Genomic DNA, 17,069 nt, shown 5'->3' on the forward strand with positions numbered 1-17,069 from the left:
GCCCTATTTACTGTAATTGGGTGTTTTTCTTCTACTTTATGACTCATTCACTCATACCCTCCTTTATCTCTCTCATATTCTAGGACCAGGTGGAAAAAGAGAAAGCCATTGCAAAGGCTCTGGAAGACCTGAGAGCCAATTTCTACTGTGAGCTGTGTGACAAACAGTACACCAAACACCAGGAGTTTGACAACCACATTAACTCTTATGACCACGCTCACAAGCAGGTACTGTCACCGTGTCCTTTTTGGTACTGCTCATAGAGACATGTTCTGCTTTGAAACACAAAGGAAATTGATGAGATGCTCAAAAGTTTTGTTTCTCCTTGTCTTGTCTTGTCATTGTCATGCTTTGGTGTAATGTAGAGGCTGAAAGAGCTCAAGCAGAGAGAGTTTGCTCGTAACGTGTCATCACGTTCCCGGAAAGGTGGAAAGAAGCAGGAAAAGATGCTGCGGCGATTGCATGAGTTGGCAGAGCAGAGGAAACACCAGGACTGGTAAGAATTCACTCCTGGAGAGCCCTCTGCTGGCTGGACTCAACACTTATGTAGTTATTATGGCACAGAGTCTGTTGAGCCTTGATCATTGTGCAGCCCAAACGAGACAAAATATAGATTTGATATGAACCCAAACCCTAATATTTGAACAATTCACATTTACTTAAGGTGAAAAAATAAAATAATTGATTTCTGTCAGGTCCTTTGTCATGGCAAAGACAACCAGCATTTGGTTATGATCTTAAACTCTTACTGAAATCTGGTTTTGGAAACATTGTCACATTGTCATCATGCTTCTGTATTTCAGTACCCCTGGAAGTGGGCCCATGTTCAAAACTACCACAGTAGCTGTGGATGGAGAGAAGGTAGAGGACGGCGACAACACGACGCCAGAGACCCCAGTTTTGACAGACGTCGCCCTGGAAGGATCACTGACAGATAAAACTGGGCAGGCCTCACCAAAGCCTGGCCCGGCCATCAGCTTCTCTCTGGGGAAGAACAGCTCCTCCTCCCCAACCCCGAGTGGTGCATCCAAAGTCAGCGTGTCCTTCTCCTTTGCCAAGAAAGCTCCGGTGAAGCTGGAGACCGCAGCTGCAGTGTTTGCTGATCACGGCGAGGAGGCTATGGAGGAGGAGGAAGGGGGGGGCCAGGAGGGAGAAAAGACTGTCGTACAAGAGGAGACATCTGGTGGCGGCACAGACAGCCCCAAGGTAGTGTCAGGAGGAGGAGGAGGAGGTGGAGGAGGAGGAGGAGGAGGAGGAGAAGGAGGAGAGGGCGGCAGCGTGGCAGCGACAGAGGAGGCGCAGCAGCCAGATGACGGAGGCTCTCTAGCCTCCACACTTAACAAACTGAAGATGATGATGAAAAAGGAGGAAGGATATGCAGGACTGGAGCCTCAGTACTATCACTACATGCCTCCGGCTCACTGCAGGGTGAAGCCCCACTTCCAGTTTTTGCTTTTCATGAAGGCCACAGATCAGTGTCAGAACAAAGAAGAGGAAGAGGAAGAGGACGCGCAGGAAGAGAAAAAGGTCGAAGCTAGTCCTGAACAGACGGAGCCCAGTGTTACAGAGTGTAAGACTGAGAAAGAGCAGAGCGTTGCCCCTGCAACCCCCGAGCCAGAGCCGACTCCTCCATCACCTAAAGTGAAGGCAGAGGAGGTGTCGTCATGTGCAGCAGACACAGTTTCCACGGTACCCACTTCACCTCCACAGAAAGCAGAGAGCACACAGGAAACTCTGGATTCCACTTCAGGCCCTAAAATCCCTACTGGTCCCTTCTTCCCAGTTCTTAGCAAAGATGAGAGCACCACCCTGCAGTGGCCGTCTGAGCTCCTCGAATTTACAAAAGCACAGCCGTCCCTGTCTTACAGCTGTAATCCCCTCTACTTTGACTTCAAGCTGTCCCGCAACAAAGGGGTGCGTGGTGGGAAAGCGGCAAAGTCCACTAAGCCCATTGAAGAGTCTGATGACAAAGGGCAAGAGGTAGCAACCTCAACAGCTGAAGTAGATTCAACGACTAAACCCGGGACCAGCGGCGACAAAGATAAGCCGGCGATGAAGGGAGACGCTGGTGATGGCGATGGCGAAGGTGATGAGCAAAAGCCCACGACCGGCAGCAGCAGTGCCAAGAAAAAAAAGAAAAAGAAGAAGCATAAGAAGTCTGCGAAGCACTCAAAGCGTAAAGGAAAAGAAAAGGGAGCAACGGAGGGTGCAGAGGGAGACACTGAGGCAACGCAAGAAAAGCCCAAAAAGAAGAAAAAACACAAACGGAAGAAGAGCAAAAATAAAGCTCCGGATCAAGATGAAGCGACAGGTGAAGAAAAGGAGAAAGCGAAACCAAAGTCCGAAGATAAAACCGTCTCCTCGTCTGTCCAGGTGACAACTGGAAGCAGCGGAGCCACAGGGAATTCAGGAGTAGAGCTGGGGAAGCGAAAACGTACGACTACTAAGGAAGTGCCTTCCAAGTCTGGAGCGGAGGAAGGAGGAGCCAGGAAGAGCGGCGACAAGGCCAACTCCTCGGAGGAGCACAGCGGCAGCAAGAGGCAGAAGACGGACTCCAGCGCTCCTCAAAGTGCCTCCTGCTCCACCTCGGCCCAGAAGAGTCCCGGTCCAGGTCGACCTCCCAGCAGCGAGAGCGAGGAAGAAGGGGGCTCCAACACTCAGCGTTCGCGTCACCACAGGTCAAGCCCTCGGGAACAACGCCGCCACCACAGCGAGGAATCTGGGCGGTCCTGCAGTCGCTCGTCGAGACGAGGGGAGCGGCGGGGCAGCAGCCGTCGGCGCCATCGCGGCCAAAACTCCCGCAGTCACTCCTACTCCAGCAGCTCGGAGCGCTCCTCGGCAGGAAGCAGTGCCTACAGCCACCGCAGCCGCAGCTACTCGGACAGCTACAGCGACTACAGCACCGAGGGTCGGCGACGGCGGCGCTCCAAGCGTTCGTCGGACTCCGAGTACGAGCGGAGGGGCAGCCGAGGACGCAGGCGATCCAGGAGACACCAGTACTCCTCCTCCTCCTCGGACGACTCCCGCTCACGGTCGCGCAGCTACAGCCGCCGGAAGAGGCACCGACGGCACCACCGCAGCAGCTCGAGGAGCTCCAGCAGCTGGAGCCGCAGCACCAGCGCCCGGTCCTGGCGGCGCAGCTACAGCCGAAGCCACAGCTCCGCCAGCCGCTCCTCCAGCTCGGCCAAGGGCTCCCCTCACCGACGAGGCGGGCCCCGAGGTCGGGGGGACAGCGACACGCACCGCAGAGACTTCAACCGCTCTCGCATTTACCGCTCGCAGTCGCCACGATCGTCTTCATCGCGAGGCCTTAACCGCAACACCCATTCGTCGTCCTCACAGGCTCTGAGGCCGGGAGGCTCCCGGGACGCAGGGGAACAGAAAAACAGCCTCACCGCTCGCCAGCTTCTGGAGAAAGTCCAGTCCAAAAAGAGCTCCGACGATTCCGCCACAGGAACGAAATCTGGCATTAAGATTAAGGACCCACCGCAGGGTTACTTTGGTCCCAAACTCCCGCCAACCCTGGGAAATAAAGCCATGCTTCCGCTCTTTGGTAAACTGCAGGCAGGGAAGAAACCAGTGATTCCCTTAACCAGGCCAGACGAGGGGGAGAAATCCGGAGCAGGGAAAGGCTCCGAGCCCGAGAGGGAGGTAATCCTGGTGGAGCCGATACGGGAGTTCCCTCCTCCTCCGCCGCCTCCAGCTCCTCCGGTCCAGAAGGTGGTGGAGGAGGCCCCGCAGACCACGGTGGTGGTGCAAGAAGAGACGCCACTTCCCACTGCAGAAGCCGCGGTGCTCCAAGAGCCCAGGCCATTGTTTGAACAGGAACCCACCATGATGATGCCTCAGTACCAAGGAGAGCCGGGCCAGGACCCCTCCCAGAACCCCATGATGGAGACGCTGATGCCCGAAATACAGCAACAGCAGCAGCAGCAGCCTCCAATGCATGCCTACCCTGCGTATCCTCCGCCCAACCTGGAGGAGGACGGCATGGAGGCGGAGGAGGACGGACTGGCTCCTCTGGAGAGTCAGCCCATCACATTCACACCCGAGGAAATGGAGAAGTACAGCAAGCTGCAGCAGGCCGCGCAGCAGCACATCCAGCAGCAGCTTTTAGCCAAGCAGGTCAAGACTTTTCCCTCCGCCGCCGCCGCTGCAGCCGCCGCCGCAGCAGCAGCCGCCAACCTGGCCCCGGCTCCGCCTCCACCGCAACTGCAACAGATTCACATCCAGCAGCCAACGGTGTCGGTGGCGTCCGGCACTTCCATCACCACGGTTCAACACGCCATCCTCCAGCACCACGCCGCCACCGCTGCAGCCATGGGCATCCACCCGGCGCATCCCCATCACCCGCACCCCGCACACGCCCAGTTAGCCCAGGTACACCACATTCCCCAGCACCACCTCACCCCCATCTCCCTGTCTCCCTTGGGCCACTCCCTCGGTCACTCTCTGGGACACTCGCTGGGACACGCCGGACTGATTCCCGCCCACCCAACAGCCTTCCTCTCCGGTCAGCCCATACACATCATCCCGGCCTCCGCACTGCACCACACCCCGTTAGCGCTCCACCACGTCCCGCACACGGCCCTGTACCCGACACTATTCACGCCTCGGCCCTCGCAGGCCGCCGCAGCAGCCGCCCTCCAGCTCCACCCGCTCCTACACCCAATCTTTTCAGGACAGGACCTCCAGCACCCGCCCAACCACGGCTCTTGAGTAGCGGTGCAAGTGAAGAAGTTCGTTCACAACTCTTGTGAGAAAGACTTGACCTGAACTTGTCTCGGTTTCAGATTTTTAGATCAAGTCTTTAGTTTGTGCAGGCAGTGAGACACGAGCCTCGTCGGTAAAACCACCATTTTTACTGGCCGTCACAGTGCAGCGAGTTGTTGCCACAAAGTGGTGCTGCATGTGTCGGCTTTAAAAGTGACACTAAAATTTTCTTCTGGCTCATGTGAGACTTTTTCATGGTTCGCCCTGAATTTTTCAGACAGGGTTTCGATTTAAAGAGACTTCCTAAAGTCATTGGTTTATATCCCATGTGGTGTGGTTGGGTGGGGAGGGGGAGGGTGTAACAGAACCCATTTGTTTCAATGACAAATCAGAGAAACCACTGGAGTTTTTTGTTGTTTGTTTTTCCACATAGAAATATTATTCTGTTTTTGCTCATGTTGGCAGCCAAAGAGGGACACTATGGCTGAAGCTCTCAGCAGAATTATGTCATGAGGAGGAGGAAGTGTATTGTTAAAGAGACGTACAGCTTCGACTGTGTAATGTAACCGTCAGAGACAGACTATTTCAGAATTAGTGACGCTTTCTGTTTTCATATGACTACTCGCTTTCTATTGGATCCCTGGTCTCTAAACTTGTAACTTGTAATGCAGTAAACTTGTACATATATCAGTGTGTAATGTGAAGAATCCCACCAATGATGACCATATGAAATAATTACAGCTATGGTGTCCTCCATCAGTATGACATTGTCACTTAAGAACCTCCTCTGTTCGTGAGGGGAAATGTGATGTAGGGGTTTTAACATCCCTGATGCTCTGAGGCAAAGCTCATGTTCCCTTGTGGTGAGGGTACACCTGAATGAATTGCACTGAATTCTGTACATCGAGATGGTGCTTTGGCATCACGTAACAATAAGATTGTAGTATACTGCAATAATTGTATTTTTCTGTTTTTAAATTATTTTCCAAAATGCTCTTCAAAAGAAGAGCAGTGTTTTTGCTTTTGTGTAATTTTGTAAATAAAACTGCTGTAGATTAACCTATTAACACTCTAGAGGTTTGAAACTGCTGTTGGGGGCGGGGCGGGATGGGGAGCAGAGCGTCATTGTTGGATGAAAAATGGACACTATGTATTTTATCAAGGTTGTTTCTAAATTACCCCGGCGACGGCGACGGGCAGGGATGGTGAAGGATAGTTATCGGTCAAACAGTAGCAACTCTGTATTTTTTAAAAGACTTACTCTGTTTCAGCAAATAAAATCTTGAGTTCATGTGTCGTTTTCCATAATATGTAAACAGGTTAATGAAATTCACATGTAGACACTCAACCCCAAACAGTCAACTACTGATTCACACAAGCTCCTGCAGACGTCAGTGTTGAATATGAAACACTAGATGGAGCCGTAGTTTCCCTGAACAGACTTGTGGAAGCAGTAAAAATACAAATGTGTAGTAACGGTATGCTGCTTACAATGAAAGGGAGCTTTATTGATAATAGCTCAATGGCAGATATCCAAACTTCTTTTTTATCAGATTCATTAGATTAAGAGTCACTGAGGAAATCGAGCATGTTTTATTCTATTAAGAGAATTAAATCACTCACATAGTGAGACTGGATGCGAGCATAAATCCAAGAGATGGTATGTAACAATTACAAAATGACTGCTACTTCTCAAGATCTTTGTTCGGTTCTGACAAGATTAGACACCAGTTTATTAGGAACACCGACAGCTAAACCTGATGCAGTCTGAAACAGCAACTGTGCAAAAAAAAAAACTCCCTTCATGAGGGCTATTAGTTTTTGTCAAAACTCCTTTGGGTGCAGAGTCAACGTTTTGGAGGCTGCAGATGTGATTGAAATGTGTTACACATTGAATTTCAACAAAAACTGAACATTATAAGTTAAATGACAGGAGGATTTTCTGCAGGATTGCTGTTTTAAACCGCACTGGCACGTGAACAACTGAGTAAACAACTTCTGGGAGTATTCTTAAGCTGCAACGTAAAGAAATATGGAGCATGTTGTATACATATTTTCCTGTTGAACCATGCTGAACAAGGCAGAATTACAATATTAATGACAGATCAAGGACCAAAAACAACAACAACTGGCTTTTCACTAGAGGAAAAAGCAAGTTGAAGATAAATATCAGGTTGAAGTATCTTTAAGAAGCCATTTGGGTACAGTCACATGAATGATTTACAGTCTCTTAGTGGTTGTGATTTTAAAAAAGAAAAAAAAATAGATCATGTATTTGTGGCAGTAATCTGACGACCGCAGCAGAAAGTTCAAAGCTTCAAGTGAAATGAGAATACTGTCTGTAATTAAGGTCTTCTGCCTTTCTTACCATTTTGCAGGTGCCGAAAATACTTTAAATGATGGAAAACAACCTATAATGGCACAATTTTTTAAAAAACTACTTTAATCTGATGTTAAAAATTCGAGCTGTCACTTTTCATATCATGAGGGACGATGTGCTGCAGATAATATGTCCACGACTCATCGGTGGACGAAAAGGGAAAATCAGCCCAGGTATCTGATGACCAGGAACATGAAGACGCAGGTCAACAGCATTCCTCCGATCATGATGAACTTGTCTTGGCCGGCTCGCCTCTCTATCAGTCTCATCACTGTGTTGGACAGCCCCAACATGTTGGCCACGTCCAGCATCTTCTTATGGGTCCCCTGTGCACAGCGTAAACAGTATCACATGTGTTAGATTAGGATATAACAACCTTAAAAATACACATACACACAGACACACAATGTTTTTGAAGGATGACGACATTGTAATTATCCAAACTAATTCATCTGATTTTGGGAGACGACGAGTGATCGCCAACACCCAGCCTGACGCGCCGCTCCGTCACAAGTTTCTCATGGCTAAGAAACAAGACACACCCTGATAAGAGGAGGCCTGAAGCTAAAAACCAGGAAGACCATCTCCTCCCTGGAAACGAGGACTCACCCTTTACGCTGAGCACAATGAGACTATTGTGATGAATGTGGACACAGAACTTTTAACCTGTATCTATCAAGCGAACGTGCGCTTTTCTATAACACTTCCTGTGCGTTGAAAACAAAAAAAGGAAAAGTCCTCTGCTGCTTCATTTATATTTCTTTATAGATTCACGCGGTCTGCTGTGATCTGGATCTGTTGTCCTTTTTTTGTCCCTTATACCCCGTGAAACACACCTTGAGCGTGGATCTTTGATCTCTGAGACCGTTGAGGATGCTGCTGCCGCTGCCCAGGAGGTCGTCCATGCCTCTGTGTGCGTTGTGCAAATTGGAGTTAAACTGTAGGGTCTCATCTATGGGGATGGAGGTATCTGCATCCTGTTGAATAAAGATCAGACATTACTCAGCTTCAAACTGAGGCATTTGTATTGTATATGGACGTGTGGATGCTGCATTCACACTGTTTTCAGCTGCTGTCTGACTTACGTTGGTTGTGAAGGTGCGGCTCATGAGTTCCTCCCTCTCTCTGTCCTGAGCTTCTCTGGCGTAGCGTCGGTGCTGGAAGTTTTGTAGAGCGGTGCGGAGGTGCTGAACATCGTATTTAAGCTGGTCCACTCGCCTGAGGGGAAGCAAAGAATACAAATGAGACTCTGTTGACTGCGTATTATTTTTCATACTTTTCTTATCTGTGTCATATTGCTCTTCTACGCCCTTATATGATATGCATGTCTGCGCTATTGGATACTTGAATTTCCTTTGGGATCAATAAAGTATCTCTAAGTCTTAGTTATGGGGACAAACGCTTTCTTCAAACTAAGCAAATCATTCTCTGTTCCACTACAGACCAGCACGGGCTTGAATAGGTTTTAAAATGTATTAATTTAATTCATAATCGTCCTGGACAATAAGATAAGTTTTAACATATTTGATGTCAGGAGATATTAAGTATCTATAAAAGTGACATCATCTCAGCAGTGGACTGTGCTGACAGTGGCTGTTTAGCCAAAGGAGACTTCAAACCCATGATCTCATTATGGGCAATATTAGCATTGCATAATTTTGTCCTGGTTATCTGAAACCAGGTCATATCATTTTGTTAATCATTTCCAAGATTTATTGTTATATTGACAAAATGTGATATAAGCATCAATAAATTGACATATTCATTGCTCAATCTTTGAACAGTATGGTTATTAAAAATATATTAAATAGATTTCTGTATGGTGTTATAGGTCTTGGAAACCATGATTGATGTATTTCATGATACTATAATAATAATAATAAATTGTATTTATAATGTGCTTTTAGAAGTGCTCAAAGACGCTCATTGCACCACTTTTTAATTCTGACTGTTCACAATCGATGAAAACATTTCGTTTCCCCTTAAATCTCACGCAGCTGGAAAGAAGCGTCTCGCCCTCTCCTGAGCTTCACTCCGGCTCCACTAGAGCTCCACCAAGATCAGAGCAGCGCTCCGGGACGGGGTGCACACCGTGTCCCCTAAGGCCTGTTTACCCAGCTCAGAAATGAATCTTTGCCCAATGCAGCAGGAATGCTGGTGATGACGGGGCTTCTGAGGAAATGTTTTCATAGAGCCACGTCGCCACAGGGCAGGACAGGGCAGCCTGTCTCATCTTCTACCTCCCTGTGCCTCTCTGAGATACAGCTCACCCTGCCAGCTCTGGGGCTTTAGGGTCACCATCAATTGACTCACTCCAAACTCACAATTTGGCGTTCTGACGGCGGTTTGGTGGCTCCTTGCTGGCCAGGATCTCAAGTCGCTCTAGATGGTTGAAGATTTGGTCGATTCTAGCCTGCAGGTCGTTCTCTAACACTTGGGTGTATTGAGAAAAAGAAGAAGAGAAAAGTTAGAAGATAGAGAAAAATGACCATTCATTGGATAGAATTGGATTAGGGTTGCAAACCCACCATCACAATCCTGACATTTAAGAGATTATAACCAGTTAATCTTCAGTTCTTTGCTTAGAAAATGATTAAAATATGATTGAGTTATCAAAAAAGGTGCAGATTATCATTTGTTGATTGACTAACCAACTAATACTTGCAGCTCAGGAATAGATTTTCTTGCACTTTCTATTTGCAAAGGCTGACTAGTTAAAGATAAATCATATATTTGTTTGAACTATAGATTTACAGTTTGTTTTTGTTTTTTTTAAAACTTCATCCAGTCCTCACATTGCTGAGACTGTGGATACGTGTTTATACCTGTACACCTGGCCATTAAGTCACATTACAGTGGAGTCACCCTCTTTCATCAGTAACTTTATAAGGTTAACATATAAGCGTTGCCCCCCGGCGTTAAAACACAAGTTGACATCATTTGGCCTGGCTCCCACCATTATCTAGGAGAAGCCCTCCCTGCTCCTGTCACTGCACCCGCCCCGCTGCTTCCTGTCCCGGCCCCAGCCTGGCCCACAGCTGATGGGGCAGCGATCAACCACAGACAACAATCAACCAGGGAGACACCGGCCCCCGCTGTGGTCATTATGTCACAGAGGGTAACGACATACAACAGCCATAACAAAGACCAAGTACTGAGAAGAAATTAGGAAGACTGTTAAAAGGAAAGTGGACTGAAAGCTGTGCCGTCAACACTAGAGAACTTCAGATAAATCATGCAGCTACTGCCCATGACTGTCTTCTCCCATCAGTTTTTTTTTCTCCCTCAATTGATCAAATAAGTAACAACAACAGCAACAAACAAAGCTGGGTGTGGAGACATAAACAGGAACGACGTCACAGCTGATAAGAATACCATGATGAGTACTGTCTGTTATCAATTAACCTGTCCAATTGTTGTTCATTTACTTTTTGTTCTTTTGATCAATCAAAAACATAAAATCCTTGTCTACAGGAGGCGCCATGAGGCAGTGGCCCGCTTACTGACATACACATGGTCATTTCATTATTTACAAACGCATCCAAAAAACAATCTGACATTGAAATATTTGGAAAATGAGAACTTAATTAGAATTTTTTTTTACATTCACTGAAGCAGACTTCTCAGATGTGAATATTTGTCCGTTGCTTAGTTTTCTATGACAGTAAAATCAAAAATCAACATCAGTTTTATAGAAGCAGTTTAATTATCTTCACTCGGGGCTTCCAGGAATAAGAGTGAGATCATTTTATAATAATCTGAGAGTGCTATATTTTATTACTCTATTAAACAATTACTTGGTTATAAAAGAAAATAACTGTCAGACAGACACACAATGATGATGAAAACAGTTGTCCTGTGATGGAAAATGTTTTTCATATGATAATTACATGACATTAACTGTACTTAAGTGGTGCAGGTTTCTAATAAATGTGTGGATCGTATGGACTAAAATCATACGGAGTGAATTTGGGACTTTGGCTGTTTGCATTTAGTAATCTAGGGGTTGACTGTATTATCTATATGATTGGATTAAATAGTGGGAGAAGCAGCTTGAACAGAAGCAGCAGCTTTGCCTACTCACAGTGTACTGACTGGCGGTCTGTCTTCTCCAGGTTTCCCATCAAAGACTGAACCTCCTGGATTTGCCTGATTGAGAATAAACATTCATAAACATTCATTGAGTGAAAAGGAAACCGATATATGAAACCAAACAAAAATGTTCAGGGAGACTTTGAACGATTTTAGAGCATCGGGGAACAACAAATAAAACACATTTTTAAGACTAATAATCATCCAATATTGATGATGACTTATTACAGGTAAGTAATTAGCTAGTTTTAGTTGACACTCGTTAGCTAGCTGCGACAAAGTCTCCAGGACAGCCTGTTGTCCCACACAACGCAGACAGACAGACGCACTCACTTGTTTGTCTGGTGGTAAAGCGTCTCCATTTTCCCCAGTTCTAATGAAACGCTCTCCTTCCCTTTCTTACTTTGTGTCGTCAATTTATTTTACAACACCTTTATTCTGACAGGTGGCTAAGTTAGCAGCCCAGCTAACGGTAGTCAAGCGTACACGTCATCAGCCGAGCCGTTTGTGTACGGAAGTAGGAAAGCGGAAGCCCCGCTACGTCATCGGGGGGGAAAAGGAGCGAAACAGAGGGCGAAGAGCTCTCACTCCGCCTCGGTTTTTGGGGACTGAAAAGGTAATTGTATTTGTAGAGAGTCGGTGCTCCAGCGTTGGCGATGCTAACGGTCATTTCCCCTGATATGTTTACAAGGTGGTCTCCTCCTAATTATCGTTTATAATATAGTTCTAAGTTTTAATTAATTATTCTATATTGATTTTTTATTATTAACTTCGATCTTCATAACAACGACTCACACAAAATACTGAAGAAACACCACTTAGTGTCAGTATAGCTCAGTAGCAGACACACAGGTAGGAAACCTAATTTCTTTTGTTCAACCAAAAAACGCATATCTTTATATTGTTAAATCAACAACATCTTTTTATTTATTTCTTTTTTATCAGAGATTCATGATTTCTGGTCGTCCATCCTGTGGCATTGTAGTTTTTGTACAATGACCTTGTGTCAAGAGTTCATATTATGTTAATTTGGTTCTATGTATGTCAAGTAATTAACATAAAGAAACCACCAACTACGTAAGAAACAATTATTTTCAGTATCATGTTTTCTTTAATTATGGACTGTTCAGTCAAGAAAATGTCACCACTTACTGTAAGAAGCTAAAAGCTGTGATTATTTTTAGCATTTCTGCTGAAATCAGATCAATAGGGGCCGTTAATCAACTGATACTAAACCTCTACACATTTAAATCTTTGCCCCAGGCTACATTTTCCATTATATTTGATATTCTCTTAAACATAATAGCTGACAGGTGTAATAGCAGAGATCCTTCCCCCTACTGAGTCAAGCTCTGAGAGCATATAGCATAATCTGTTGACATGTAGACATGTGACAGGAAAGACTCTGGGAAACGTGTCCTGGGGGTAGCTTTTGTCAGCTCACCCTGACTCAGTCTAATTAGGCTATCCTCTTTTTTCCACAGATAGGTGTTAGAATATTCCTGTCCGTCCATCCAGGGGGGCTTTCCTTCCTTCCCGCCCGCGGCCCAGAGACACCAAAACTAATGATATCAAACTTTTCATATTGAGGTAAGATTACTAGTCACTGCATGGATCACTGTGGAGAGGGCGACAGGTTGTTGTTTGTGAAGCTGTGCCTGTCATCGTCTGACTCTGTCATGGGGCGCTGTGTGAAAATGGCATGATTGGATTTCCCAGAAGAAGTTGTGTGATAATTTCACAATAGTTCCATGGTGATTTAATGCGAGGAAAATCATCCTGGGGCGCTGCCTGGCACCTTAACAAAACCACATCTCAATCACCTCTCACCAACAACCCCTCCCCACGGTTCTGTCTGCTGATCTGGGAGGCGGAGGTGGGGGGAATCGATGAGACCAGGAGCCAGCAACTCAAATTTAAAACATCCTTTGACCTAATTAGCGCAGTGAGCTGTTAGGAGTTCCTGTTTGCCAGTGATAGTTGTGTTTGTTTACTTCATCCAGCAGCACAGCAGTCAGAAATCGGCCCAGACAGTTTTCCATGGCTGCTGCTTGATGGTACTTGAGTTGATGGTTGTATCTTCAGGCTAGATACTTCTCAACAGAGGTCCTTTTCACCCACCCCCACATGTCAGAAACCTTGAGATCTGTTCATGCCACTTCTTGCTCTCCCTGTTCACCGTTTTCGGTTGTCATAACACATCCCCAGGGGATGTGGTTGGATGTGCGCAGCTTTAACCTGTTGCTCGGAACAGAGAAGTAGAAGTAGAGAACGGGAGCAAGAAGGCCCCCGTCAAACTGTTTCAGAGTTTCTGAGCTGTACATGAGGTGTGCGCGCGTTCACCTCCCTCTCTCAAGGTCGTGGGGTTCTCTCTCTCCGTCTGTCTGTCCTTTATCTTTCAGCCCTCGGGAAAGGATGAGATGAGCTTAGTGGTTTTCCTCCACACCTGAGCACCACGGGCACAAAGTGGAATCCAGACTCCAGGTGTGGAGCACAATCACGCCACTCCGACTGACCGACAGATCCCACGTGGTTACACCTATAGGTTGAAGTCGTTATTGTAGCTACCGTAATACATAGTTAGTGATCTGTTCAGACATTAATCGACTGAGGAAGACAAAGTAAATCTCCAAACGGTTGTCACAGATTTGTCTGTCAATATCTTTTGGTAGAGAACTGAGATTATGAGACACAACATTCAATATTTTTGCAATTTGGTCATTTATTTATATTCTTTAGAGGTGGAAGGTGTATTTAAGAAATTAGAACTAATACTCAAAGTAATAAAAACACTGCATTACAGATAATAGATTTAAATAAAAATACAAAAGTACAACAAAATTTATACGAATCAACGGACCAAGATACTTAGCAACAGTTTAATGATGAACTTTAACAACTTTATATATTGTTGGTTAGTTTAGTCTATAATTTAGGTACATTTTACAAAAAGAGCTCATGTTATTATACAAAATCTTCACCTAAAAAGTAACTTAAGTTTTCAAATAATGTAATCGATTTCACATTTACTTTGTGGGATGCGATCGAATTAAACTATAAAGTATCATGAAATGGAAATACTCAGGTAAATACCTCAAAATTCTATTTAAGTGCTGTATTTACAATACTTTCCACAACTGCTTTTATTTGAATGAAAGAAATAAAAGACACACATAGGGACACATGTTTCCTATAATTGCCCAGCGTATGTGTGTTTCAGTGCAGACCTGGATACAGGTAGGTATTTTCTAAAAAAGAAGATTTTAATGAATGTAGTGCATTGTATAGTGTGTTTGTGTGTGTGTCTGTGTCTGTCTGTGTGTGTGTGTGTGTGGCCCGCCGCACTGCGTCGTCAAAAGAAGGTTATTTCCTGATGCCAGGCTTTGCTGCTTTGGGTTCTCCAGCTGGAACCAAACAAAATTTAGCGCTGGATCAGCCTCCCTGTCCCGCTCAGACAACATGGCAGCAGAGTTATTGTTCAGCAGAGGAAGAAAGCACTCGGTGTACTGCTCTGTGATTACCCCCCTCCCTCCCTCGATAACACTGTTTTGTTCATCAAGGGAAAATGATATGTTATTGAATCACTTTTACACAACACACTTAATGATGTTTTCCAGGCAATATAATACATCATAACTCTGCAGTGATTGCCCAAGACAGACAGTGGAGTGGAGAAGCCAATTATGAGGAGCAAAATTGCCTTGGGTCAACAATTTTTGGATACCAGTCATTTTTTTGAAGGCACACCGATGTACTCACTCCCCCTGGAGGCAGATGATCCACTCGTCTTTGAAGCCCTGATGAGACGCTGAATGAAAGCAAATGAGGGCCTGTCAGGGATGACAGCAGAAACTCATAAGCTCCCAGCGTCTCGGTGGGTTCTGGTGGGAAAAAACGGGACCAGAGGGGTGGTCCCATTATAGAAGCCTCCAGAGTGGGATGTGTTATAGGTAGTTGCTTTGTTGATATCCGAACCGCTTTACAAGGTGACTATTGACTTTTTTTTTTTGTTTGTTTGTTGGAAAGTCAACCGAACAAACTGAAAGAGGCTTAAAATGAACACAGAACGGTACAAGATAAATGGTGCATTTCCAGCCAACAGAAAACTGCAGCGACTCCCATCATTGTTTCCTGTCTCTCTGCAGACGATGAAATAAAACAGCAATCTAAAAAAAAATTGCTGCTGTGACGCTGAACAACCACACAGAGACAGAAAAACAAGCACAAAGTGACGTGGATCACCACAAAGACACACAAAATCAACACAAGGAGATGCAGAAACGTCTTGAGGTTCCTCTGGAATCCTTTTTTGTTTCTCTCCGGGGGCCAGTGTGCGTTCCCCAGTGACAGTGATCGGCCTCATCGCTGCTGCACCCTCTTGCTCTTCATCCCAGCTTCACTTTGTCTGACCTCAAAGAGCCTACACAGCTGTCAGACACTCACGCAGACACACACACACACACACACACACACACACACACACATACAGCCCTGTGGCCATACCACCTGTGACACCCAGACCTCTGAGGATGAGAGATGCTGTCCACCCCTGTGGTAGGTGGATGACGGCTTATAGCCAGGGTGGAAACACAAACAGCGACATGGCACGGGAGCGCTGCGCCGGGTTTCCCCCCTGCCCACAGTCATGCACCGGCTCTCAACCGCACTCTCATGATTAAGTCGTATGTGTCAGCTTCCCAGAGTGTGTGGTTCGCAGAGCTCAAGGGATAATAGGTTTTGATGGCGCATTATTGTGTGTTTGAATCCTTTAATGACGGTGATGATATAATAAGTGTGAGCACTCTGGGAAATAAGGCCATTATTGTGTATAGCTGCAGAAAAGTGCAAATAACCAAAGAGGACATTTCCAGACTTATTTTCCAGAGATGTTGTTGATGCTGGTAGTGAGAAGAGAACACATAGCTCTACCCTTTATCTGTGTTTTGCTTTCTCGGACGTTGTCGACCTGGGAAAGTTTTGTTTCGGTTGTAATGGAGGTCAGAGAGTGTGTGTGTGTGTGTGTGTGTGTGTGTGTGTGAGAGAGACTGTGTGTTGTTGTGAGGGAAACGGAGGGGAGTAGTACCATACATTTAGCAGAGGAGGGGGAGGGAGGGGTGGAGGGATCAGTTATGAGGATGCGTGAGGTCTTATCGTGTCCTATCGCAGCGGCTGCAATGTAAACCCTGCTGTTAGCGCTGCAGGTGTTTCTGCAGAGCGGCATGGGAACAAACTCCCCCAGGAGCTTCCCATTTGGAAACAAGTGGTCAAGATGGTGGGGGGGTTGGAGGGGTCGTTGGGGGAGGAGCTGCCAGTAAACATTTGCAGGGCATCTTTGCAACCGATTCTCAAGCAATGACTCTAGTAGCCAACTAGCACAGGTCAAAAGTGGTGATAGCAAAGTAGAAAGAAGGTGCGATGATGGTATTTCATTCACTTTGCAGCTGTTTGGTGGAAACTAAACTGGACAAAATGCGGATTTTGACCTGATGGTGACACTGGATGAAAACTCAGAGGATCACCAGTGTCATTAGGGTTAATCCTCTGGGGATCATGAGTGACCAACAACAATAAAAGTGACCAGCTGATATTGCTATTGCATAAACAGAGCCAGATTCAGATGGCTTGTCCTGTCCAGACCAGACCTTTTTTTTTGTGGCATTTTTATCACGTCCACCATTACACAGGTCATAGAGGTTAGGATACCACTGCAGACACCGAACATACTGTTTATAAAAGGTTACTTATCAGGCTGGAAGTTGGCTTGTTCGTCTCTGTCAGAGATTAATTTTAATTTGTCTTTTCATGTCTGTGGTTTTAATTTCACCACTTCTTCCTTTCTGTTTCTTTTTTCTTTTTTCTCCTCCGGCCTCAGGTGGAAATCCAT

The 17,069-nt window shown here is 45.9% G+C and overlaps 2 protein-coding genes across 9 annotated transcripts in view; one reads left to right on the top strand and one right to left on the bottom strand.

The window, feature by feature from the left end:
- Positions 1–5,808, top strand: part of gpatch8 (G patch domain containing 8) — a 30,942-nt gene extending 25,134 nt beyond the window's left edge. For 7 of the 8 annotated variants that reach the window (XM_085783880.1, XM_085783875.1, XM_085783878.1 and 4 more), the window contains 4 exons: positions 84–227; positions 366–496; positions 804–1,231; positions 1,265–5,808. In XM_085783880.1, coding sequence (XP_085640006.1) covers positions 84–227; positions 366–496; positions 804–1,231; positions 1,265–4,719 — 4,158 coding nt within the window. In that variant the 3' untranslated portion in view covers positions 4,720–5,808. Of the gene's footprint in view, positions 1–83; positions 228–365; positions 497–803 lie in introns of all 8 variants that reach the window. The other variant, XM_085783873.1, reaches the window with a different exon arrangement.
- A 483-nt stretch (positions 5,809–6,291) lies between these two features.
- On the bottom strand, positions 6,292–11,685 carry gosr2 (golgi SNAP receptor complex member 2). The gene is made up of 6 exons (XM_085783881.1): positions 11,519–11,685; positions 11,178–11,242; positions 9,418–9,526; positions 8,179–8,311; positions 7,930–8,070; positions 6,292–7,419 (listed from the first exon to the last, which is right to left on the bottom strand). Exons 1-6 carry the CDS (start codon positions 11,545–11,547, stop codon positions 7,258–7,260), a joined length of 639 nt encoding a protein of 212 aa, XP_085640007.1. The 5' UTR covers positions 11,548–11,685; the 3' UTR covers positions 6,292–7,257.
- Positions 11,686–17,069: the final 5,384 nt, after the last annotated feature.

The sequence above is a fragment of the Trachurus japonicus genome, chromosome 8, assembly GCF_045865225.1.
Source record: "Trachurus japonicus isolate A0001 chromosome 8, Traja_1.0".
In the NCBI taxonomy this organism is placed as follows: Eukaryota; Metazoa; Chordata; class Actinopteri; order Carangiformes; family Carangidae; genus Trachurus; species Trachurus japonicus.

Excerpts from the sequence above, each read along its gene's own strand:
- gosr2 (XM_085783881.1), bottom strand. The coding sequence starts at position 11,547 with ATGGAGACGCTTTACCACCAGACAAACAA. Across the intron at positions 11,243-11,518 it reads CTTTACCACCAGACAAACAA|GCAAATCCAGGAGGTTCAGT; the intron begins GTGAGTGCGTCT and ends ATTCTCAATCAG. Across the intron at positions 7,420-7,929 it reads ATCAAAGATCCACGCTCAAG|GGGACCCATAAGAAGATGCT; the intron begins GTGTGTTTCACG and ends CGCTGTGCACAG.